The sequence below is a fragment of the Sinohyriopsis cumingii genome, chromosome 13 (genome assembly GCF_028554795.1).
Source record: "Sinohyriopsis cumingii isolate HCF-2022 chromosome 13, ASM2855479v2, whole genome shotgun sequence".
Taxonomy (NCBI): Eukaryota; Metazoa; Mollusca; class Bivalvia; order Unionida; family Unionidae; genus Sinohyriopsis; species Sinohyriopsis cumingii.
The window spans coordinates 66,339,662-66,366,444 of NC_142973.1; the positions used below are offsets into that span (position 1 = coordinate 66,339,662).

At 40.5% G+C, this 26,783-nt stretch overlaps 1 protein-coding gene across 1 annotated transcript; it reads right to left on the reverse strand.

Moving 5' to 3' along the window:
• On the reverse strand, nt 1-26,519 carry LOC149785754 (uncharacterized). Its single transcript, XM_089931235.1, has 3 exons — nt 26,361-26,519; nt 25,351-25,429; nt 1-1,712 (listed from the first exon to the last, which is right to left on the reverse strand). The coding sequence occupies exons 2-3, from the start codon at nt 25,421-25,423 to the stop codon at nt 292-294; spliced, it is 1,494 nt and encodes a 497-aa protein (XP_089787361.1). The 5' UTR covers nt 25,424-25,429; nt 26,361-26,519; the 3' UTR covers nt 1-291.
• Nucleotides 26,520-26,783: the final 264 nt, after the last annotated feature.

Below are 26,783 nucleotides of genomic sequence, written 5' to 3' on the forward strand. Positions count from 1 at the left end.
TTACAATGGAAAGAATACTTATTTAAAGTAAACAACACTAACGTAAAATCGGTGACCGGACTTGCTTTATTTAGTCTTCACACTGAAGTTAACTAATGGTTTACAAAAACAGAACAATTTTTTTTCCCTACTCACTTCAGGTGAAAACAAAATTGTATCAGTGAGCAGCAAGACAAGAAAATCTTCAGCCAGCATAACCTTTTCTAATGAAAGCGTAAATAGTTTATCTTTTTTTTTTCGTCTATCAAAAGACGGTACAAATCACGCTGGGAGGCAGTGCATTAGTAGTGTCTAACCAACAATCGCAGAACCACCTGCATCATCAACGTGTATGATGGTAGGAACGCTCTCTCTCCTGGCTCGGTCCACGCCTCTTACCGCGTATTCACCATTCGATTTAGCGTTGTAAATGACCGTATCTTTATCTATGACAGCAACAAGTTCCCACACATCGGCTTTCTTCTTGTAGATGGACCAAAGATCGATAACTGCACTAGTATCCTTGTGCCATGTCATTCTATGGCCAGCAACGGTAAGGTTGGCTGGACTGTGCACGGCTGGAAGGTCTGCAGTCAACCAACTCATCTCTGGACATAGTGCAGGACTTTGGTACAGATGCTGCTTAAAGTAATCACTAATACCTACACTATTATCCCTAAAATACTTCATGCTGTACTGAATATCCCCAAGACTGAGATGGCCATTTCTTGCCCTGGATTCTGTAATTTGCCTGCCGATCTCTGTAAGAGGCCAATGTTTCAGAAGCGTGTTTCCAGCAAACATTCCTGCATAGATATGTCGCTGTTTCGTGTTCTGCTGTATCCACCAGTTCAGTAATGTGGTGAAACTTTGTTGCGGTGGATCTATCTGCCAGTAGATTTGTGGAGACAAATAGTCGATCCATCCTTCGTGGAGCCATTTTTTGGAGTCGGCATACAACGAATTGTATGCATCAAGACCGTTTATCCCATGAGGGTTGCTAGGTCGCCAAATCCCAAAGGGAGCTAGGCCAAATTTCACATTCTTCTTTGTGGCTTTAATTCCATTGTATATTCGATGGATAAGCGTGTTGACGTTTTCCCTCCTCCAATCAGCTAAAGATAAATGCCCACCGCCTGCTGTATATTCATGGTAGGTATGGGTGTCAGGAAAGTCGTGGCCTGATACTGGATATGGGTAGAAATAGTCATCGAAATGAACGCCGTCAATGTCATACCTTTTAACTACATCCATTATGACGGAATATATGTGATCTTGTACCACCTTTGCACCAGGATCCATCCAAAGATCATGACCATATGCATGTGCGTGACTTGGGAACCGTTTAGCCATATGGTTCGACGCAAGATCGGTGTCTGTGGTCTTGCCAGAACGTGCTCTGTACGGATTAAACCATGCGTGAATCTCTATTCCTCTCTTATGTCCCTCCTCGACGACTAATTGTAAAGGGTCATAATGTGGCGAAGGAGCTCTTCCCTGCGTGCCGGTAAGGTACTCACTCCATGGTTCAAGGGAAGAATGGTAGAAAGTGTCCCCAGCGGGCCTTACTTGGAACACAATGGCATTGAAGTGTACTTCTTTGGCTTTGTCCAGGATAGTCAACAACTCGGCCTTTTGTTGGTCAGTGGTATGATGCCGAGATAATGGCCAGTCAATATTGGCAACAGTAGCTACCCATACACCACGGAATTCTCTTTGTGGCCAACCAGACTCTTTAAGAAATAAGAAAAAAATTGTGTCACCTAGATAGTTAATAATATCTGGAAAACGTTTACTCACATGTTTTATGGTGGGAGGGTAGTGATTGGCGCAACTCTTCCTTACCAAAAGTCTGTGGAAGGTAAGCTTTCAATTAAAAAAAAATGTATTCTGTTTGTATAACTTTTCGTTTTATGTTTCACCCTAGCAATCTATCAAAATATTAGACAGTCATTAACTTGAGTGATGGGAACGGCACATTACATGCCAGCCCCGTCTTGAATTTTGTCCGCCATGTTAGCACTAGTTGGGTATTGGAGTATGTATATAACAAATGAACTGGTTTCATTGGCTTGGATCTTTGATCCATGCATGCGGTCTTGAACTAAACCCACTAGTGCTAGAAATTCACAAAAGGTGAGTCAAGGAACTTACTCCAAAACAAAAGTTATTTTGCCAAGCCCATTTTCCTTGACCCACAATTACTTTGACCTACGATCTTTTGAACATAAGATCAACATACCTCTTCCATACTGTACGAGCCAAGTCTTACACAAACTTTGATGATTGTACGTAGCCCAGAACAAAGGTTATTATGTTAACAAAAATCTCTATCAATATAAGCTTCCTTTCAATCAATTTTACCTACCAATTATTTCGCGCACCTACGCCGTAAACATTATTTATTACATAGGCGTGCTCATACGTGTTTTCACTTGTGGGACAATAATAGTCGGAAAAGTAGGCCATCGTCAATATGGAGTAAATTGTGTCCCCTAACTTAATCGTTCTCAAAGATCTTTTTTTTCTTGATTAAGACGCTGACAAAGAGCAGAATATACGATATTATCACGCTAAAAATGAACTCGATACATATGCATTTTGCTCTTCTTTATTGTTATTGTTTACACACACAAATATACAGAGCGTCCATGGCTTGCCCGTTTTCAGCAAGACATTTTTGCCTGCTCTCAAGAATGCCTCTTGAGGGTTTTGTTTGTCGATGATGACATATTGGAGAAATTCTTTGCCTTGCGTCAATGCGGCATCTTTCAAGGCGTGCAATCCTCGTGTCACCATTAGTTTCAAAACTGGGGCCACTGAACGAAAGGCTGATTTCAACATATCTCCTTAACCATGTCCTCGCTGTCGAGCGACGCATCGATACACTGGATACATGACTTACGATTCGTTAGAGAATCTTTTTTCGAAAATGGAGTTTCACCGTGACTTTCCCTTTGGTGAATGGAATATTTTGTCCTAAATCTCCTTTTATAGCAATGTTGACAGTGTCAAAATACGACTTACTGACGGGTAAATAATGAGGATATACAAATTCGCGAAGACACCTTCTTCGTCAGCGTTCGTGGCAGAATGTACTTTGAAAGGAATGACACGCAGTAACGGTACGGAGGTATGTCCCACCATGTTGTACTCCACCACATCGGAGTAGACAAGATCAAATTCAGTCCTTGGTTCAGTTCTACCGGGGATCGAAAATACCTCGCAAAATCCAGGTTGCTGACAATGTTTGGTATGGTGATCTTTTGGTTCTTATCCGTGGCCATATTGAGGTCTCCACCCAGAATGTCATACAATTCAGGGCAAAATCTAATACCTATAATTTTTTCTTCACTTTCAAAGTTTATTAGCAGGCGATGCGAAATTTTATGGTACTCAATGGTGAGACGTTTTTTAGTGTGGCCAGAACTTTGTCAAATGTTGTATTGAAATTGTCAGCATTTGCGTTCACCAGATGTTGACCACTAAAATAATGTCCTGAGTTAATTTTAAACTCATAGATGTACAAAGGAGGGTCACTGTTGGGTACTGTAAGCTTTGCAGTTAATTTATGATGTTTAGTGTTAGTCAAGGTTTGTTGCAGTGTTTTGTTCATAATTTCAACCTTAAAACTGTTTTTAGTTTCAGTTATGTTTCTGATTTGTGTAGGGTGAATGATTTCCACCAAAGCCACTTCCCAATAGGTTTAATTGGATGGCCTGAGGTAATTTGGTCGTGTAACAGCACAAAACTGTTGTTGGGAAACAAGTCCATGGAACTGTCACTGGGTAAGGTTAAGTAAAATTGGTTGTTGTTCATAATTCCAGAGTTCTGTGGCTGTCCGAGGGGTCACTGGAAGTCAGAGGAGGGTCTCCGCCCAAAATGGGGTTGTTGTTGTTGTTGTTGTTGTTGGAGTGGTGACTGACACTGGACGTAATATTCCCGTTGTTCCCGTTCGAGGAGTATTTCAGGGAAGGATTGGGAAGAAGGTAACTGATGCAACAGCTCAATAAAATGGTCCACAATTGTTTGTCTCCTCGTTGCAAACTCAAATTGGCAATGGCTGCACCGATGACACAATACACCACGAAGATTTGGCAGAAAAAGACGATTTGCGTTTTAGGCACACGTTCTCCACACCACACCCACAAAGGTTGTTTTTGTAGATCTTGCAGAGAAGAATTCGGTGAAGGAGTGGTCGCTGCAGTGGTAGCGGTAGCTAAGGTTATATGGTAGAGCATGATGGTCACTTCTTTTTATATTCGATGACTTGTGAAGCGTCCATCCAAGACTGGGAGGATATCCTTTCCAACGCACTTTGACTTCTCTGACACGTCGTTTTCACACTTTAAGGGTTCTGCGTTCGAAAATGCTTTCGATATCGTACACGTAGTCTTCATTTTTGGTGACACGTTGTAACTCGGGTAAGTAAAACGTTCCTTTTAACACTTCCCCGTTCATATCTTCCAATTTATAGACGACAGGATGATGGCCATGCAGTCCAGTGACACGAAACCATTCGGTGGTCCAGTTGGTTAAGTAACCTTTGTCGAAAGTGCGTTTGGTTTTGCCAATGCGCACCCAATCTCGTACGGTCAACACTTCACCTTTCTTGGGGACAGCTACTGTCGGGGACGTACCAAACAGGCGATCAGAAACGAGCGCTTCGTTGTCGGAAGTCACTTCTTGGGGGTGGGTGGGGGGCACGTCCAGTGTTTCGATGGTAATATTGATTGTACGCTTGAACCAGGTGCAGTAAGATGTTGATGTACTTGAGAGTGTGGTGATGTGTAAATATGTCCACATGCGTTCTTTCAAAGTGCGTTAGAAACGTTCCAAGATGCTGGCTTTGGTTTCGGGATTCTCGGTGGTGAAAAAATGAATGTCACGTTTCTTTTCTTTTCATTTCTTTTTGGAAAGCTTGGTTCAGAAATTCGGTGCCTTTGTCAGTTTGCCATCGAAGAGGGTGACGACCGCTTTATTTCAACACCAGTTGGAGGACTCGCACTAATTCACTGCTCGATTTGGAAGTCAATGGCACAACCCAGGCAAATTTGGAAAATACATCGATGACACAAAACACGACTGAAGCTGGCCAAATGAGAGACATCGGCTAAATCGGCTTGCCATTGATAATCGATACCCTCCACTCGAGTGCGACTTCTAGAACATTTTCGTCGAATGGGTTTGTGTAAAGTGTATGTAGCTTGTTTTTGTAACCATCGTTGCACTTGAGGTAAACGGAGACTTTTCAGTCGAGTTTTGGCAGCACGATACAATTTCTGAACTCCTCCGTAACCTGCAGGATGGGATGGATCGTAGTAATTGTTGGCTAACACCTTCTCCATTTTTGTTAATAAGTCACCCACTCTTCGCTGATGCTACTTTGGACGGGACGAAAGGGTGGCTTGGAAACGGATTTACGTGTCCGATGGGCTACGGGAGTAGAAGTCGAAGGTAGTGGTGGGGGTGGTAATGGAATGGCTTTGGTCTTCTTTTCTGTTTTCACTTCTGGTTTCCCTTCTTTCTTTCCTACTTTTGTAGAAGGAGGAGTGGACATCATCTTTTTAACCCAAGCTTTCAGTTCTTCTCGTTGGGGTGTGGGGTAAGGAGTCAACAAGGACGCTGCAGTCTTACTAGGAATGGGAGCTGCTGACGATGTTTGAAAGACTTCTCGTACCTCTTCATTCTCAGGCTTTCGTGGGTTACGTCTCACATGACCACTGGGGGGTGGTGGTGGTGGTGGTGGTTGGCGTGGGTGATGGACTTTTCATCAAGGCCTTACACTCTTTCAGAGTTGGCTGAGCTGTTTCGTCTAAAGCTTTCTGGTGAAAGAGTTGTAGTCGTTGCAAGAGTTGACCGTACTTTTGCGATTTTTCTGTTTCGGACAAATTGTGGCGATCCATCAATGACTTCAATTCGTGTTGTAACTGGGACATCTCGGTCAAATTTGGATTGGGAGGCAAATGCGGGGTCCGTTGCTCTTGCCAACGATGGTATTCCATCCATCGTTTGTAAGGCACTAAAACCAGTTTTTGTCCTTCCATTCGATTTCAAGGGTCACTTCTGAGATCTTTGGACTTCAGAGGTCTCTTTTATCTCTCTTCCACGAGTCCTCCCATCATGGTTCCCAATACTCCTTTCACCAAGGGTCCTAACGACAGAGGCAACATTCCTCCGCGTTGGACCAACGTCTTCTTTTTTTGACGAATGGGGATTTTCTTTTGAACCATTTGGCGAAGAACGTGACGATGTTTGGCTAAGTATTGTTTCTGTAGTTTTGACAAAGGTATCGTGCCTTTCAAGACGTTCAAACAACATTCGCACACGGTATCGATGACATCTTTGGAGGCGGTTTGAACGAGTTTTTTCTCTCGCATGGGTGGAGAAGCTTTGGACAGGACAGATAACATGTCCCCATGTTTGACTAAACGAGGAAGTAGTCCTTTCCTTTTCTTTCCTTTAGGTTTAGAAGATGGATGTTTTCTGGGGAGTGGCATCAATGCTTGTTGGTTCCGGGACACACACCAAAAATACACTGACGTCTATGTTTTATCATACACCCTTTTATCTTTTTTGACTATCGCTTCGTCAAAAAGGTGACAATGTGTTTTCCAAAATCGCCAAAGAATCCTCTCCTTTGGATACTCCTCTTTTTCATTGTACTATTGTGTCTTTTCTTGGGGTAACGTCGATGCTTGGCTAAGCGCTTTGTCGGATGACGAGACTGTCATTGTCTCTTTCTTTTATGGACAGGAGAATGGCGATAGTCACGGTGTGCACTTCTTTGAGGTGACATCTTTGGGCTTTCATGAGCACAAAAAACCCACTATTACCCATCTTTGTCTCAGGATTTTTATACTGGAACGCGTCGCCACTGATTGTTTTGCGTCGTATCAACATGATGACAGACATCACGCGTCGTGGAGGGGTTCGCAAAAGGACTGAATCGGGACAGTTCTTGCTTGGACAAATCCAGTAAACTCTGTAACATACCCAATCTCTTTTGGACTTTGCGTTTGGGAGCAGGTACTTTGTGAGTAGCTGACACTGCCGCTAAAGAGGAGGAAGGTGTCACCGCTGAATCGGGACAGTTCTTGCTTGGACAAATCCAGTAAACTCTGTAACATACCCAATCTCTTTTGGACTTTGCGTTTGGGAGCAGGTACTTTGTGAGTAGCTGACACTGCCGCTAAAGAGGAGGAAGGTGTCACCGCTGGAGGTGAAGTTCTTGGAGACGTGGGTTTCCATGGATGCATCACCTGAGGAAGAACGGATGTCAAATGGGGTTGGGCTGGCATCACCAGCAATGGAGATGTGGAAGAACCTGAGGACACCGGAGACGCGGCCACTGTCGTTGCAGGTCGTGGTTTGCGAATGTAAGGTTGCGTCCTGGCCGAAGTGTCTCTCTTGCGAATAGAAACTGTTTTCTGAGGGATGTTCTTTTTCTGGGGACTTTTTCTTTTTCTTTTTCTGTGGGCTTTTCGTTTTCTGGGGTTGTGACCTGGTCTTGGCACCGCTGTTCCTTTTCTTCTTTGGGCTTCGTTTGGGTTTTTTGGGAGTGGCATTTTTCTTAGAGAGAACTTTGGGGGCACTATGATCCCATTTATGAGGGAGCGAATGATCACACCTCCTAGAGTACCGCTCCCTCCAGGTTTCAAAATGAATGATTTGCTTTTTGGTTTGAGTGTCGATGCGGGGATCGGCCAGTTGTGTCAAGGCTACTTTGTTTCTGTCAAACAAGCGTTTGGTTTGATGAGGAATCTGAATGATGCCTTGCAGTAATTGACTTGCTGTCACCGTAAACCATCGTAAGACTTCTTTAAGACTGGTTTCTAAGACACGAGCACGTATTTGTGGATTGGTGACATGTCGACGATGTGTGAGACAGACGAAAAGTGTCCGAGGTTTTTATAGATTTTTTTGGGTTAAGTCGACGACGGAGACATGTACAGGACAGGCCATCCGTCTTGACACCAGTGGTGAAACAAATGGGTACGAAATCGCAAATAATCAGGAGTGGTGGGTTTCAAATCGACGAGTAAATAGGCATGTGGAGTTTGAGTGGCATCGTCGTACGCATGAGTCAGCCAAGGTGTTCCTAACTGTTTGGCTAGGACTTGCACTTGCGATTTATCTCGAGGGCTTTTAAACAAGACCATGTAATGAGCATTGAGAATGATGGTGCGATAGGCTTTACTTTTTTTCAAACAAATTTTGAGTAATGCAAATGACACTGGCATTACCATGATGTCTTTTGCGTGTAAACCACAGTTTAATTTCTTCTTCGTCTTCTTCTAACATGTCGCCGAAAATGACCAGATGGGTTGGACTGTGGTCAGACACGATTCCGTCATCTTCGTTAGGAATGCCTTCCACAAACACGATGGAATCGCCTTGACATTCTCGCAAGAGACTGTACGCCGATTGCCACTCTTTGTAACACCACACGATTCGTTGAGGTGGACGATCGATCAAATGATTTTTATGTTCGATCAAACGTTTCAGAAATTCGGTTTTGCCTGAACCGCTAGGTCCAGCAATTAAGATGTTAAAGGGATGGCGAAGATACAAGGCCTCCCAACTGGCACGATCTAAGTGTTCGTCGATGACTTTGAAAGTGGAGGAAGGGGGAGCAGAGACAGCAGAGGTAACCATAGTGCAAAGAATGCTACTTGTGAACGAAGACAGACAAGATAAATATGAGTTTTATACTTTCTCAGGACACATTTATTCATTTTTTTAAAAATAAACACGAAAGACAAAAATACATAAAAGCCAAAGGGTTAAGTACAACGATAAAATACACATCAAAACGACCAAAGTGGAATAGAAACAAGTCTCTGTACAACATGTTTTGGTAACCAAGTTGTCATAGGGACAATGTGTAATGTTCCTACAGACTCTACATGGGGTAATGTCACACAAGTGTCCTCCCGGAATGGTCTTTCGGGAATGTCTATGACAGTCCTGTCCTGAAGAAAGTGATTGTCCTCGGTGACAGGTTCTTCTGGCACTGTCACTAACACAGGTTTAAAAGTCACTTTTTTCCTTGGACGTTTGAATGGAGGATCACAACTCTCGAGCATAAAGGGTCACTTCTTGTGTCAAAGCCTCAAAACCCCAATTTTTCCAGTTACGTACATCAGTCCAATGAGGGTGTAAGTCACAAGCCACACACACATCGTCATACACATCTTCGGTACCCAAAAGTTGACGAATCATTTTTTCCTGTAGAGGTCGAAAAATATCCCTATGAAAACGCAAGGCTTTGAGAAAAATGAGTCTCTCGTGGTCATTTAAAGGAACCACTTTCATGTGTTATTGGTTGGTAAGTAGAGAGTCCAAAAGGAATCCGCTGGCAAACGAAATCCCAGAAAACAAGCCACTAAGACACACGTCACACGTCTACCACAAATTGAATGGACACAGTTCTGGTAATAAGTGTTGGTAATCTTCCACTGTTTGAATAGTGTCATTGATTTCCTTCCACGGATTATGTTGAATCACTTCTGAGAAAGGTTGTGGCATGGTAGCCTGTTTTTATACCCTCTTTTTTTCGGAAGCAATAAATGTACTTTCTGCACAGAGATTATCGTACTCCAGTAGCGAATCTAAATGGTTCAATCATCAACATACAAATCACAGTTCGTTCAGAATCTTCCTCTTCCACTAAGTTCAAGTTGTGCAAAAGATTTTGGTAATCCACCAACTCTTCTTCTGGAATTCGTTGCAGTACGTGTATCTCGTAGTAACGAAAATCATTAACATACCGATACTTCTCGTGCTCGAACAGTTTAACAAGGTCTGACCTCTGGAACACTTTCTCATGAATCAATCTTCTTATATCATTCAGGTACTAGTTGTTTAAACATCGGTGACGTAACGGATGCAACTGTTCTTTACGTTTCACTTGAATTTTGACCAGTTCTTGGTAAATGTCTTCTCTCAAATCCACTGACAAGCCCAAAATGTTCTCTTGTAAAGTATCCATAGTTATATACTCCTTTGGAATTACTGGGTCGTGGCCAATAGCTTCGTTTGCCTTTGTGACTGAGGTAGTCTCTACTCATAATCAGTCTTCTTATACTTTGGAAAAGAGCATAATTTAAAAATCGAGAAATGATTTTGAGTTTGCGTTTCACTTGTATTTTGACCAACTGTCGCTAAATGCGTTCACTCAACTCCACAGGCAAACCCCGAAAGTTCTCTTGTAAAGTATCCACGATCATGTCAGTCAGTACTATGGTATTTAAAATCTTCTCATAGAGCGAAAGTAATGAAGATAATGAGTAATTTCTGACCACTGCCATTCAGGGTAACGGGAAAGAATGTCACTGAAATCTTCTGATGTAAACGGTCTAAAGCAGAATAATAGGATGAACGCACACTTGATCCAGAAAAGTCTAATCCGTTTGTTGACTTTTTTCACTCTCCTCTTGTGAATTTCTCGACACAAAGGTTCTACAATCACCCATTGAGATTTCGCTTTGGCATGTCCCTGCAAAACTTCCTTGCAGATCTTCTCTTGCAGTTCGTTTGTTAATGCTTGAATATTATTTTTAAATGGGGTTTAAATACTGGTCTCGGTGGTATCCAACGTTTGACTCCTAGCCAATCTGGTTTCTTAAACGACATGGTAGGTCACTTCAATTACTCAGTCCCACTACAGGTAGGTAGTGACAATTCGGAGACCATCGAGTATGTTCCAGGTATGTTGAATCTTGTTGTTCCCACTGGTGTAGTGACACACCGCAACTGAAGCACTTCACTGTATCCCCTTCGCCCAAGTAGAAAAATCCGGCTCTGGCTGATTCTTTGGGGGTCGGTCCTCCCAGATATTTAGGCCATTTTCTTTTGAATGATTTAAGACGATTTTCAAAGTCGCAGTATTTAGGCAAACGCACAGGGAACGCATATCCGTCTTTCACAGGTTCGTTTCGAAGAGGGCAGGGTGATATCGACAGGAGTTTGCTCAGTGTTGGATGACATCCGTAGGGTGGTAGACGTGAAGGTTGACATCCACAATGAAAACCAGTAAAGAGTCCACGATAACGAGTGGCATCGCTTTCGCATCCGTCAGGTTTGACACGCACATCATCACTTTCTATGATAGGTGTAGTGGTAGTAGTATTGAGGACAAAGTTCCCATGATGCTTTGTTGCATCGCTGAGGTCACAGCGTACGGCATCGCTCTCATCGCAAGGCACGGCATCACACTCCACAGCAAACTCCGCTACGCAATTACAATGGTAACCGCATGCACACTTACAGTTTCCTTCCGGACAATTTTTGCCGCAATGCATGGGTCTTATCCATCCACTACTAGTCACACTATGGAGAGGTAATTTTTTTACAATCCCCGAACTTGAATGATATCTGTTTTAAAGGATTCATTTTGTTCGCTTAGTCTTGGTAGTCACAATGAACTATCGATCTTGCATATTGTGACCTTTTTATATGCTGACCAATATTGACGTGACCGTACGGCAAACAGAAGTGATATGGATGACGTTTCTGGTACACGATTTGATAAAGTTTTTCCAAGGATCGACTAACGATTTGGTGAGTGGGTAAACGTACAATCTTGTTCGGTTGGTAGGTGGTCACTTTAAAGTTTCCATCATCTTACGACTGCAAGGCTTCTTTCAATCCCACAAAGTTTACCACCCGACTGGTGCGATAATTGAGAGTCAATCCTTTCACTTTACATTCAGCATGCACTTCACCTTGTTTGTCCCGGTATTTGTAGCCGTAATTTTTAGGACCGCCACTAGCAAAACTTAAAATCTTCTCATCGGGGTGTTCTTCTGTCCATGCTCCTAAACGGTCTCCTTCGATGTCAGGGTGACGTTGATCCGGGCGATCGATGTAGATGCAACTGTCCGTGTCAAAGTACAGGACGCGATCACCTAACAGTTCTAAAGCCTCGTACAATTTTAAGCGAGCATGGGCTGTCACGTAAGCCGCAGTGATGGCATTTCCAAATTCGTCGGCTTGTACAAAGTCAAGATCTTCTTCGTAATTGACTAAGATCAAATCCTCACGAACGACGTCCACGTGTTTCATGTATAGCGGAAAGGTTCTGTCAAATACTCTGTCTTGTGTAAAGACGGTCGTTGTACTATTTTGCCCCACAAGCAATTTAACATCACTTTGGCAAACGATCGCCTGCCTTCTCTTTTCTCGATGTGATCCAAAGTGATACCTTCCTGCTCCCAGTATTTCTCTTTGAATGTCCTTTGATCTTCGGGAGTGTGACACCAGGAAGGATAGCCGCTGGCTTCTTGTTTCAGTTTCAAAAAAGCATCTACGTAGTCTGCGAAAATGCCTTTCTGACTCTCGTCGCCCTTGTGGTATTTTTGTGTCTTGGGGAAGTGGTAAATTTCGTATACTTCTAACAGTTGGTATCCCATGTCCAGAGTTTTGAACAATTCCACGCTCAGCCACGTTCCCGTCAAGGCGCGTTCTTCTTAGGTGTGCTGACAATGTTGGTCTTGGTTACACGTTTCGGCACAAGTACGACACAAGGGAAACATCAGTTCTCCTTGGCAATGGTGAGGTAATACGGGATGGTACAAGTCCGTGGGAGGCAAGACTTTGTACTTGATCAAGCCTTCGTATTGTTGAATATTATCCAGGTCAAAGTGTTCCGTCAGCAATTGCTGGTGCCCTGCAGGAAAGTGACAATATTTGCACACGTAAGGATACAGTGAACACACGTCCAAATATTTGATTTCTTCTCCTTTCTCTTCGTCAGCGTGGTACAGCAAACAGGTGGCATTTGTCCGTCCTCCGTACGAGCTATCCCTCGGGTTCAGTGGGTCCACCAGCTTGTAACTTTCCACGATACGTTTAAACTCGGGATCGTTTTTCAAACTGTGATCGTATTCATGTTTCCACATTTCCACCACTTGATATCCTTGCTGTTCTAACTTCAAACGTCGTTGACAAGTGGCTTGGTACAAGTCTTCCATGGTTCGTTGAAAAAACTGATTTTAATGCCACGTTGAGTGTAACAGACAGGACATCCGTGAAATAAGCAACCATGAAACTCGTACACGATCTTGGGGTTTTTTAAGCCCCAGTCATCCACCAAATACGTCCCGATGGTCTTTTCGCCTCCTCCGTTGCGGGTGTCTTGGATCCATTTGTCTTCCTTGTCGCACAAGTAATGTAACCAGCGTAGGGCTTTGACCGAGTATTGACGTTTGATAAAGTTGGTCGTTTGAGGACTAATGACAGTCAGGGTGTTTTCGAGCATGAATCGTTGACGGTACACGAAGGAACACGTTTTGGCAATGGTACAGGCTTCTTTCAAAGGATCGACCCCTTCGTGTTCCATGAACAGTTCTCGAAATTTACCACAGCAACGTCGTAAAATGTCCACGTCGGAACGACAATATTTTAACATTTCTTCCTGAAAGTAGAAGGTGTTTGAGGCGTGAGCCTGGTACCAAGCGAAGAAAGCTTCTCGTTGTTTGGCACGCATGTTGTCGGGGTCGTAGCAGTGAGCCTCAGACATATGGGGTAGAACGGCATGTTGTTTGGTCATTCCAAACGTTTTAGGCATTCGGCTCAAAGGCATGGCCAAGGAACTCATTGAATCTTTAAACTGTACTTGTCCCACTTGCATGGAAATGATTTTGGCTCCGTTCAAAGTCACTTTCGGACGTTCGGTAATTTGTTCCGTATAGTATCTCAAAAGAAACTGGCCATCGTATCCCGAGAAATTGTGAGCCGTTACTGTGGCATGGCGATGACAATCTCCGTAACGTTCGATGTCCTCTTGGCTCCACATCTAGTCGATGGGGTTTAAGATCCATTGGGCAAAATCGGTCAGCGTGTTCGGTCTCTGAAAGATTTTTTTCACGTCCTCCAGGAATCTTGCTGCAGTGAGGGCAATGACCAAAGATAGGCTCTTGGATGCACTTTTAGCACGTTCGATGAGCCACACAGAAATTAGGAACGTGAATGCCGGTCTTTTGCATGAATTCGAAATCGAAAAAGATGAAATTGCCTTTCTTCTGGTCATCTTCCTCTTGTTGTGGTTGGTATTTTTGAATGTAGCATTGGTGTTCCAAGTCCATGATTTGGTGACAAATGTGACAGTTTCTTTCCTGAACATACGTGTGCCTTGACATTATTGCTACGAATGACTTGTCCACAAGTAGGGCACAATATCAGCAGTTGACAAGCACCTTTCTGCTGTAAACATTGCAGTTTCAGATGCTGTTGGTAACAGGTTGGACTGACAAAAGTGCGTTGACAAGCAGGGCAATGCACTCGTTCTTGTCCTTCGTCCAGACAGGCTTGAGAGACCAAATATCCTGAGCATTTCGATCCGCAATGCTTGTGTTACTCTCGGTTATTATAACCATGGTCACATTTTTCACAGTAATAACCGTATCCCAAGAATGCGGTGATACTGGTAATAGCTTCGAAATGTTCATCGTGATAATAGACGTGAATGTATTTTCCGTCTTGGAAATCTTTGCCTCGTAACAATAGTGGCCCTCGCTCTTCTTGAGGGTGTACTTTCAAGGTGTAGCGTGGAGCCAAGACGTCTTGAAATGTTTGCATTTCAGGAATGCCACAGGGTGTGTCTTTGGCATAGGTTCGTCCCACCACGATAGCCCTGGCTAAACACATCTGGTCTTGAGGGTTGTTAATTTGGACGAGGCTACGCTTGATGCTACGAAGGTCGTTCACCAATAACTTTTCTTCGTTGTCCAGTCCCATTGGGGAGAGAGACGTGAGTCATGAACAGTGTCGCTTTTCCATCGGTGATGTGAAATTTGTCGTTGGATTGTTGCACGTGTTGAATCTTGTCCATGACTTTGGAAGGTGTCAGTTCTGCTGGGCTGCTGAACTCGATCCAAACAGGTGATTTCAAGCTGTCGTGATGAATGGAAAGTCTCAAGTGATCGTCTTCTTTGGCTTCTCATTGGCGTTTCAGTGTGCTTAACAAAGAATCCCACACATCGGTGATAAAGCCCTCTGCTTTCTCCAATGGTACGTCGGATTTGAAATCTTTAAACCTCATCGTGTAAGTGTAAGCCACAGTTCTAAATTTTCTAGAGGAGCGCTTTTCCGTCTCTCGAATGTGATAGTAATTTTGAGCGTTTACTGTTGGTGGTGAAGTTTGGCTAGGTGAAGAATGTCTGGGTCTGGATTCTGGCTCACTCATGTCATCTTCAAAGTCACTGGCATGAATCTGTGCCAAGACTTCGGCTACTGTACAAGGCGATAAATCACGTTTCTGCCTCTTACTTTCTTCTCCTTTCTTCACTATTGTATGCGATCGTTTCATCTTGACTGCGAAAAGTCAAATGACTACATTTTAAACACCATGGGTCACTTTTATATCTATGGCAGACCAGCGTATATATAAAGGGCGTGTGACTTCCCTTCCAATATTCATTTCACTCTCAAAGTGAGCAGAACGATGGACGAACCTACACAAATCGAACTTTTGATAAGAGCTTTGCGAGGTGCCATAAGAAAATTTTCTTCATACAAGCCGACGGACTACTCACCCTCCTTTCGAGATAAAAGTCAAGATACTTGCTATATCTGTAAGAAGAAAGGACATTGGTCTTCAGAATGTCCAGACCGTTAAAAAAGCAAAACAGGTGCTAGAAGAGACAAAAGGCAAGATAACTGTTATCATTGTCAAGAAAAAGGTCATTGGTCTTCAGATTGTCCTAAGAAACAACAGGAGCAAGAAGAAGAGATGGGTTCAAAACAGCAAGAAGAAGAGGCACCCACCCCAAAGGAAGATTCCATGCACGTTCAGAAAGAGAAACATGAGAAGAAAAGAAGACGAGGAGAAAGTGAAGAAGTGGAGAAAAAACATGTGAAAGTGAAGAAATTTAAAGAACAGAGAGAATGAAGACAGAGACAGAAGAAGCCTATGAACTTTTTAAAGTGTTATGTTGTGCTGTGAATTGGATTGTAAAATTTGTACCAGAATAGACCAGGCATAAAACGTAAGTGTCTCTTGGTTTCAATTTTTAGAATAAGAACCTACACTCACACACGTACATGATGGGCATAAAAGGGCTTTTTGAGTTTTAATTGATGTTGGCAATTGAAATACTATCTCTTTTCGAGAGAAGCGAGTGGCCCTGAAAAGGGCCTTTGGGTTTATGTTTGTTTAAAAAACAAACTCAGGAAAGGAAGCAATCAGCTTTAACTGCCTTAAGCCTTTGCCACGGCCAAGGCCTACTTCTGGACTGCCCCCTGTCGATGATGATTTGGTAGAAATCACTAGGGGCGTTATGGTAGACGTAGTAACAGGGTTGAGTTGTTTAGCTCGGGAAGGTCTTTTTCTCTTCGGTAGTAATAAAGAAGTCTGATACATTTGTTTCAGACTCCTTAACTCTGCTAAAATGTCTAAGAGTACCGTGACCGTTTGACTTTCACTGTCCTCCTTCTCTCTTAGACCTTGTTTCTTTTCTGCTTCTTCTTCTTGTCGTTTCCTTCTTTCCTCTTCTTCTGCTCGCTGTTGTTGAAGAAGAAAAGCTTGTTCTGCTTCCTTTTGCTGCTGTAAAAATTTCTCCAACTCTTCTATCTGTCTCTGTTTAAAATTCTCCACGTGTGGTAAAGAAGAAGGTGGCGAAGATACTGGTACCGGAACAAATTCTTGCAAGGAAGAAAGAAAATCCACTAAATCTCAATTAAAATCAACCTCTTCTTGAAGTAGGATTGTGTTGACTTGAGTAGCCGCTGCTATACTATCACTTGTCTTCTCCACAGCTGGTGCACCCCAATACATCGTCTTCTTAGGTTCCGTCATCATTGAAAACTGTGTCGCATGGATTGACTGCGCACAGACGCTAGCGGCTCTATACAGGGAATGTAACGTCACACAGCACTCTCTTCGGATTGGAAGACTGACTCCGTGTTGTGCCTGAATTTTGTAACGCGTGTTTGGATTGGTGAATTAACTCAGTCCGTTTTGATCCTCCCTTCCCCTATAAATAACCGCAGTTCACCGCATTCCCTTCACTTGTTCTCGTCACAAGATGTGGACCAACGTAGAAACCTCTACTCTCGCATCGTCAATGCTATTACGTACGGACTTACCCATGTATGTGAAATCATCATGGACAGTTATCAGGATCACGGATAGTAGCGTTTGGAAAAGAAGAATTTATGTGGAGAGAAGACTGTTTGAAGAGGGTCCTTATCTACAAACCAAAAGTCAGACAAAGTTTAAGGACGAGAAGTCCTATGCAATGCCCTCTTAGTTAACGGAATAATGTTAACATAAATCCAAAGGTCCTTTTCAGGACCACTCATATGCCATGAAAAGAGTTGCTTTCTTGCCTCAAAATTTTTTTTAGAGTGTTGTATAAGTGTTTGTAACTGTATGTCACTGTATAGCAGTTAGAAGAATGTCACAAATATAGTCCATGCAGCGAAATCAGCCGACTACACTACTAAGATTATGGAAAGTTCCAGCTGCAAAGAGCTCTTCGAGATTACTAACAAGCTAATGTCAAGGAATAAATCTACACTACTTCCAACTACCTTCTCTCCAGTCGACCTTCCGGACATGTTTGCAAATTTCTTCCGTGACAAAGTACAAACCATTAGAGATAAGCTTGACACCACAATTTCAATTGACTCGTCGTCACCATACAGTTAGGATATAGAATTTGAGCGGCAACCATTAGCATCATTTGAACCTGTCTCTATGGATTTCGTACGTACAATCGTGATGAAGAGTGCACCAAAGTCATGTGAACTTGATCCAATTCCAACATCACTGCTGATTGAGTGCTTAGATCCAGTATTGCCTTCACTAACTGATGTTATTAATACCTCTCTCTCATCTGGGGAATTCACATCATTTTTCAAAACTGCCATTGTAAAGCCTCTGCTGAAGAAACCAACACTAGGCCATAACGATTTAAAAAACTACCGCCCAGTTTCTAATCTCCCATTCATTTCAAAAATCTTAGGAAAGGTTGTTCTATCTCAGCTTGTATCTCATCTAAATTCAAATAGTCTTTTTAGCAATGTACAATCTGCATATCGCCCTTGCCACAGTACTGAAACTACTCTTCTAAAAGTAGTTAATGACATTCTCTCTGCGTTGAATAGCGGAAAGATTACAGTCCTCACCCTCCTTGATCTGTGTGCAGCATTTGACACAATAGACCATGATATATTACTTCACCGTCTCCAGCAAGTATTTGGCATTCATGATACAGCCTTACTGTGGTTCAAGTCCTACTTGGTCAACAGGACCCAAATTGTGTCTGCAGATGGAATACACTCCAGCCCAGTTGATCTATGTTGTGGTGTTCCACAGGGGTCTGTTCTTGGACCTGTTCTCTTCATTCTGTACACTCAATCGCTCTCAAGTGTCATAGATCATCATCCAGTGTCTCATCAATTGTACGCTGATGACACCCAAATATACAAATCTAGCCACCCAACTGAAGTTGATGCTACCATCCAAGGTGTAGAGAGGTGCATTTCTGATGTTAAATCATGGATGACTTGTAAGAAGCTGCAGATGAATGATGATAAAACTGAGGCCATTCTGATCACAACACAAAGACTTTCTCATTCACATCCTTTACCTCAAACAATAAATATCAGCAACGCCAACATTAAATTCACACAATCAGTAAGAAAAAGGTGTTACTCTGGACAGTACTCTCATATCGCACCAACATGTCATGAACATATGCAAGGCTGCATATCTTGAGCTGAGACGCATCAGCTCAATTCGCAAATATCTTTCAGCTGATGCCACTAAAACACTTGTGTGTTCATTAGTACTTTCAAGACTGGACTATTGTAACTCAGTTTTGTCTGGTTCATCTCAATATCTACTCCAGAAACTTCAAAAAGTTCAAAGCGCAGCTGCTCGGATCATACTTAGAGTACCACGATCAGAACACACCTCCCCGCTGCTCTGTACCCTACACTGGCTATCCATTCGATCCAGAATCAAACACAAAATTTGTTCTCTGTGCTACATTTCACTGTCAGACTCCAGTCCAACATACCTATCTGACCTCACCTATGTGTACACACCAGCAAGATACTTACGCTCCTCTTTTGACAATCGTATACTCATTATTCCCACTATGAAAACAAAGTCATATGGACAGCGTTCTTTTGCATACCAGGGCCCAGCAACGTGGAATGAATTGCCCACTGAACTTAGACACAAAGACACAGTGATCACATTCAAGAGGGCTCTCAAAACTCACTTATTTCGACTACAAGAACAAACTTAAAGACCAAATAATGTTTCCTACCTGAAATATTCTCAGCATGTTTTTTATTTTTTTAATGCTTTTCTAATTTCATGTTGTTTGCTTTTGTAATAATATTATTATGTTTCTTATCTTATAGGTGTTGTCTAATGTTGTAAAGCGCTTAGAGCTTCTAAAGATTAGGCGCTATACAAAGTCCTCATTATTATTTTTATTATTATTATTATTATGTTGTTGTTGTCTGTCTCTGTCCCGCCAATCCCGTTCCCGCCAAGCGTTCTATGTTTTTTTTTTCCCCCGCTGTTTGCTCCAAATGAGGTCAGCTCTTTGCTGCATTGTTGCTCATCGTCAGTACGGTGACGTCACCTTCCCTGTTTCATTCCTCTTGTCCCTATAAAGTCCCAATACTTTTTTGTCCCTGTATAGCCCCACCCCTTCTAAAATTCCCCATTTTGAATTCACCCTTGTCCCTATATCGTTCCAGGGTGTTTTTCCTTCTATGAAAGAGCCTACGTAAACGTATGCAAACAACAACATGCATCATTAGGCCGGTCCCTATCATCGCTAGGCAAGGGTCATCAATCCCCTGAAGATCATTGGTTAGCAAAGATGGTCCGTGAAAGAGTAATGTTTTTATCTGACGCACACTCATGCGTGCACTACCTAAAAATGAAGTACACAGTGGCGTCACTCGGGTTGGTATCACCCAGTGCGGTAGCTCATGGTGTCACCCCCATGGTCCTCCTTCCGTAACAGACCATACAGAATCCTTAGTAATGTCATTTTGGTGTCACCCCCTCTGATGGTGTCACCCGGTGCAGTCCGCACCCCCCGCATCCCCCTAGCGACGCCACTGCTGTGCCTGCTAGTCATGTATTTAACTATGATCGGTTATCGGCTTATGAAATCCGACTAGACCGAGCAGTGTGTGCTCTGTAAAATTTGCAATTTTTCATTTTGGTGTCACCCCTCTGATATGGTGTCACCCGGTGCGGTCCGCACCCCCCGCACCCCCCTAGCGACGCCACTGGAAGTACAGACAATATACATCAGTAGTCATGTCGTATACATTGTATTTTGACTGACAGCGACACTCACTTGTACGGTTTACATAAGATGTAAACAACTTCTGTCACCAGGACCGCGCTTAATTTATTTTCGTACATGCTGAACACTCCAAATAAAGATTGCAGGTAGCATACATCGACAGAGCCGACATTTATTATACATGATTGTGACTGATATACACAAAGACCCGAATAACATGATGTAGACAACATTTATATTCGGGCTCGTCCTACATTACATGTCTGGCTGATACGTACACTGTTATAAAGACACATGAAGACACAGAAATAACGTAAATCTGTACGTCTGTATGATATACATTTTGACTTTGTCTTCTATTTTATTTACATTTTATTTTTGTCTTCTATTTTATATACATTTTACCTTTGTCCTCTATTTTATATACATTTAACCTTTTTTAAATATTTTATATGCATTTAATCTTCTCTTCTATTTTCTACACTTTTTCCTTTTGTCTTCTGTTTTATGTACAAATTACCTCTGTCTTTTATTTTATACATACCTTACCGTTGTCTTCTGTTTTTATAATGATTCACCTTTGTCTTTTATTTCATACGTATTTTCCTTTGTCTTCTATTTTACTCATATTTTACCTTTGTCTTCTATTTTACTATTGTCTTTATATATACACATATTTCTTTTGCCTTCTATTTTACGTACATTTTACCTTTGTTTTTCTTTTTATATTAATTTTACCTTTGTCTTCCACTTTAAATACATTTTTACAAAGTTCCACCTCTTTGCACTTCTCATTTTATGTTATATTTCAACATTTATTTGGAAGAGTTTATCTTCAAAATGTTTGTCATGTTATTCCTTTTAGTTGTTATCATACAGCCACTACTGAGCCGAGGTGCCATAAAGGCTATTACATACATACATACATACATACATACATACATGCATGCATGCATGCAAGCAAGCATACATACATACATACACACATACATACATACAGTCAGTCAGTCATACATACATACATACATACATACATACAGTCAGTCAGTCATACATACAGTCAGTCATACATACATACATACATACATACATGCATGCATGCATGCAGGCAAGCATACATACATACATTGATACATACAGTCAGTCAGTCAGTCATACATACATACATACATACATATACATACATACATATATACATACATACATACACATACATACATACATACATAAGTACGTACGTACGTACGTACGTACATGCATGCATGAATACATAAATTCATTATTCATTATTATAGTTTAGGAGATAAAAAATAATTTATGAAATAGATTTACGTAAAAAACCCTTCACGAATCATTTTTACTGTGTGCTATATATATATATATATATATATATATATATATATATATATATATATATATATATATATATATATATATATATATATAAAATATAGAACGGGACCGCTCTGATGGCCTAGTGGTGACAGCGTCCGCCTCGGAAGCGGGAGGTCGTGGGTTCGAACCCAGGCTGAGTCTAACAAAAATAGTACTTACAGCTGCCTCGCTATGCGCTCAGCATTAAGAGGTCAGTGTTAGGATTGGTTGGACTGGTGTCAGGATAATGTGACTGGGTGGGACATGCTACATATGTGCGGCATGATGCCCCAGTGCTAGACATCACTATAAAACAATGCATACATCGTAGCGATATGAATGAATTTTTTTAAGGCTACGTTAAAAATCCTAATCACACACACTATCCTCTGATTCTACAGGAGGATGCTTGATAATACTAGGTAAAATTAATGATGAATACAAATAATACTATCTTAGGGCATAGAGAATATTTAATTCGGTCTTTACAATGATTCGAACCCAGTTCCGTGGGTAAACGGCTCCCATCGCCTTGCCTGCATGTACCAGTCCATATTCCATCACGACTAAGCACACTTGACCAAAAGAATGAAGCTACTCAGTCTGTGTTATATGCACCGGTGCGTAGCCGAGACACTCGCATGTCGACCTAGTAGTTAATTCGCATCTATGTAAATAGTCATTCCGGATTCCAACGAGAGAAATCAAGGTATATCTGATTAATTATGATTAATTACAGAGAATTACTATACACCAAAAAGAATGGAAAGTGCAATCATTGGATTCTACAAGAAAATGCTTAATAATACTAGGCAGAATTAATATAGTCTAGATACATCGACTGACCAGGTTAGGTATATTTTATACATGCAGATTTCGTACATGTTCAAACTGCATTGTATATATATATATATATATATATATAGAGGTTATATATACGTTTTTTGATAAGTTTGAGAGAGAAAAATAGTTCCTTATTTACTTTTGCCAAAGGAAATTAATCGAATGCCACAACAAGCCCAAAAAATTTCATATATAATAATAATAATAATAATGAGGACTTTGTATGGCGCCTAATCTCTAGAAGCTCTAAGCGCTTTACAACATTAGACAACACCTATAAGATAAAAAAACATATAATAATATTATTACAAAAACAAACACCATGAAATTAGAAAAACATTTTTAAAAAAATAAAAAATGTAAAAAATATATATAAAGATTTAACCCCTTAGGGGTTGAGACCCGGGCCATATGTACCCCCCCCCCCCATCTGATTGGGTGAGGTAGGTAAATGAGAATTTTGGAGAGTTTGAGACATATTCTGTTTGATCTCTGTTTCTATCTTTGGAGTATATGCCTGCAAAGAGAGCGAATTTAGATAACATGTGCCTTTCTCAGGGAAAACACTACATATTTCTTCCCAAAGCGCAAATTACAATATTTTTCCAAAACGTTGAACTTATTTTTTAAAATATGGCTGTCGTTCTGACGTGTATTGCTAAAGAGGAGCAATTTTAGAAGGAAAAGTTTTCAATATTATTTTGATTTTTAAACTGTTAAAATGTTAGATACTTCTCGTGTATAATAGTTATCAGCTTTTTGTTTATCACATATTTATAAATTAAATTTTAAAAATGCACACTGAAAAGGACATGCAATTAAATTAAATACAGAACACACTTTCACTGAAAACGGTTGTAAAGAATCCGTCTTTTTTTATTTATTGTTTTTTTTTTTTGTTTTTTTTTTTGTTTAACGCCATTTTTCAGCGCAAGATAGGCTAGTCATGGCGGCCGTAAAACTGGTGGAAGAAAAACCCGGGTCAAATCCCGGTAAGAACATAGACTAACGGGAAGCTATTGGAAACTTTATCACATACCTACATTGGCCAAGCCCAAGACTCGAACCCACGTGGACAGAGGTGAGATGGCTGTGATCGGTACAGACGAGTGCTTTAGACCACTAGGCCACTCGGAATCCAGGTATATTGTAAAAAATCCCAGAAAATACGAAACGAAACAGTGAAATAAAAACAACTTGCATTAACTTAAATTATCATGTTCCTTTATTATGGTGATGAGCAAATACAAATATCTCTCTAAATATAAAATAATCTTAATTATAAATGTTTTAAGTCCTTTTTTCGCTTTATCACTTAATAGAAAATTGATGAAAACATAAACATCCATAATATAATTTCAGAAACTATGAACATTTCCTATTTTCGGGACTGTATCATTAGTCATTAGACGTGCTACGTATGAGCTGTCAATCTGTTATGGAAAGTAACCGGTCAAACAAACCATTTCCTCCCAGGCTTAGAATTATCAGAGTTATGTCCCTTTATGTATGTATATAGGTATATATATATATATATATATATATATATATATATATATATATATATATATATATATATATATATATATATATATATATATATATATATATGTGTGTGTGTGTGTGTGTGTGTGTGTGTGTGTGTGTGTGTGTGTGTGTGTGTGTGTGTGTGAGTGTGTGTGTGTGTGTGATAGACCGACAGACAGGAGACAGAGAAAGATACAGATACAGACCGACAGACAGAAATAATCTCCAGCGATGCGCAAAATAGTGTAAAAGCAATTGGAGCTCAAAGGAAAGAAGAAAGAAATGATAATATTTCCCTAATTCTTTGCCTAAAATGCATGTCAAAACCACTCTCCTTGCCTTAGTAGTTCTGCATACTGATCATGACGGATCCAACATGAGTACCAGTTTTAAATTAGTTATTTACCTAATTTTTAGACTTGAAAAAAATAGGATACACGGGGGAACAAAATCAGTTTCGTATGGGCCTAGACTGTTTGATTCATGTAAGACACATCAATAAATTCTTTGTGATCATATTTGAACACTGTCTTATCGAAACCTGTAATGATAGCAATATTGTTTTGTTTTTGTTTGTTTTCTTTTGCCACCTGTACATACACTTATATACCGTAAATTTTATGATTACGACACCACTTCCAATGGCAATATCGTATTTATTCTTAACGTAATAATGTTTTTGACTATATGCAGTGTGCGTGTGGGCAGGGGTGGGTGGGTAAGTTAAACTCGTTATATAAGGCCCTTCCACTGCTCATATACATGTCTGATTTTCCGAGTTCCGGACTCATATACGTAATAATGAGGTCAAAGTTACGATCAAAATTATGTGTTATCCAATTAACAACCATTTTTTTATAATAATAATAGACTTGAAAAGAAACTATATCTAAAAAGACGCATAATAAGAGTATCGATGATATGGGTAGAATAAATTTATATTTTTTTCATTGCTTGCAGTTTGCAGTAAATTCAAATGCTTCAGTCATGACACGTGTACATGATGTAAGGCACTGAGGTAAAATTGAACAATTTCAATGCTAGCAAGAAAACAGTCAGAAGAGTTTATTGAATGTTCTAATTGTCAATGAAGTCATGTGATCTTTCACATCATGATAATTGTAGCTATGATATTTAATTAAGACATCCTGTTTAATTAATTGTTCTTTAATGACGTAAATATTCGGAACTTTGTCAATCTCACGAATGCCTTTATCGTTGCTGGTTAGATAATCTTCATATTATTTGCATTGCTTTTTGTAAATATTTCGATTAGGTCGAATATAATGGCAATCAACGTAAACTCACGGTTTGATACATAGATTTGTTGTGTTACCTGCGCATGTGTGTCTTTGCGTACAGATTGCAGCCAGCCAGACGGTGAGTATATACCAAGATACCATATTCATTTTTACCTACAACGAGAAAGAAAAAAATTACAATCCTCATTTAGTGAATATTTTTGTCGTGTCCAAAATTTTCTTATGATATTGGATTTTGAAAAATCCTCAACGTGTATTTTACATCTCACTTCCGTAGGCACCATTAGATAACGACCTTACAAAGCACCTTGATCGATTGCTACCACCAAATAAGGTGTTCTAATATGACAACGACAGTAAGCAATTAAAAGTTACAATGAAATATTTTTTCTTCTCAATGTAATGAAAATCAAGATGTTCCAATATGCTTTAATATTAACTAGTACCATTTGCAGTAATAACGAAATTCAATGACATTTTTAAACACAGGATATCTTTTCAAGCCATTTTAGTGGTTGTTAATTTTCTTCCTGTGTTTCGATGTTGCAATTGCGCAGGACATAGCTTGCTTGCAGCAAAATGACGTTAGTTTTCAATTTGCCCTGATTCCGGAAGATGAAAGCTTTCAGCTCAATCGTGCTTGTATTTTTCGTTCATCCCGCTTTGAACTTTTTAGATACTATAATTAGGGAGGAATCAATATTAGCTTCCTTATCAGGATACAGTTTTGATTTTTTTAATACTAAAAAAAAACACCAAAACCCCCAAACAAAACAAATATGACATACACGGAAGTCTTCTTTCATGAACACAAAACCTTATAATTATTGTTAAATTAATCTAAAGGCATGAAGACAGTGTTCACATCAATCAATCAATCAGCACAGTAGTGACAACAGATTTACGCGGTTGGCTCATCGGCTATACATACCACATTGCCATGCTAATTTTCAGTGAGAACAAAATTGTAGCAAATGAAGAGTTTCGCAAAATTGATCACATTTTATGGTCTTGAAAACGTTTTGATATGCTGTAATTCTTTCCATTCTTTTCATCAATAGGTTCTAAATGAAAAATACCTTACCAATAAAAAAAGGTCTTTTATGTGGTTTCGATAGATTTGACGACACTGTCTCCCGTTGACTGTACAAAGGCTGATTATCTCTCGTTAGTTGCGCATACTACTTTCTATAGTTCCATGTTATTGCATCTAGAAGCGAGGTTTTGAGATTTAAATAAAGATAGCAAAATCCTTGTCCTTATAAACAGACTTGTGGGAATGTATGCCAGTAAATGATATGCTTATCAATGTCAGACCTATTTATAATACGAAACGTGTTTCAATAAATAGACAAGACAAGATGTATATACATACAGGAACGGATTAAGGGGAGGATGTACAGAGGATATATGCTGCGCCCCCATTCATGCCCGCCCCCAGCAGCCTTGGAGAAAGTTTGGCGTATTTAAATAAACCATACATAGGTCTAAACCGTCTAATTCTTAA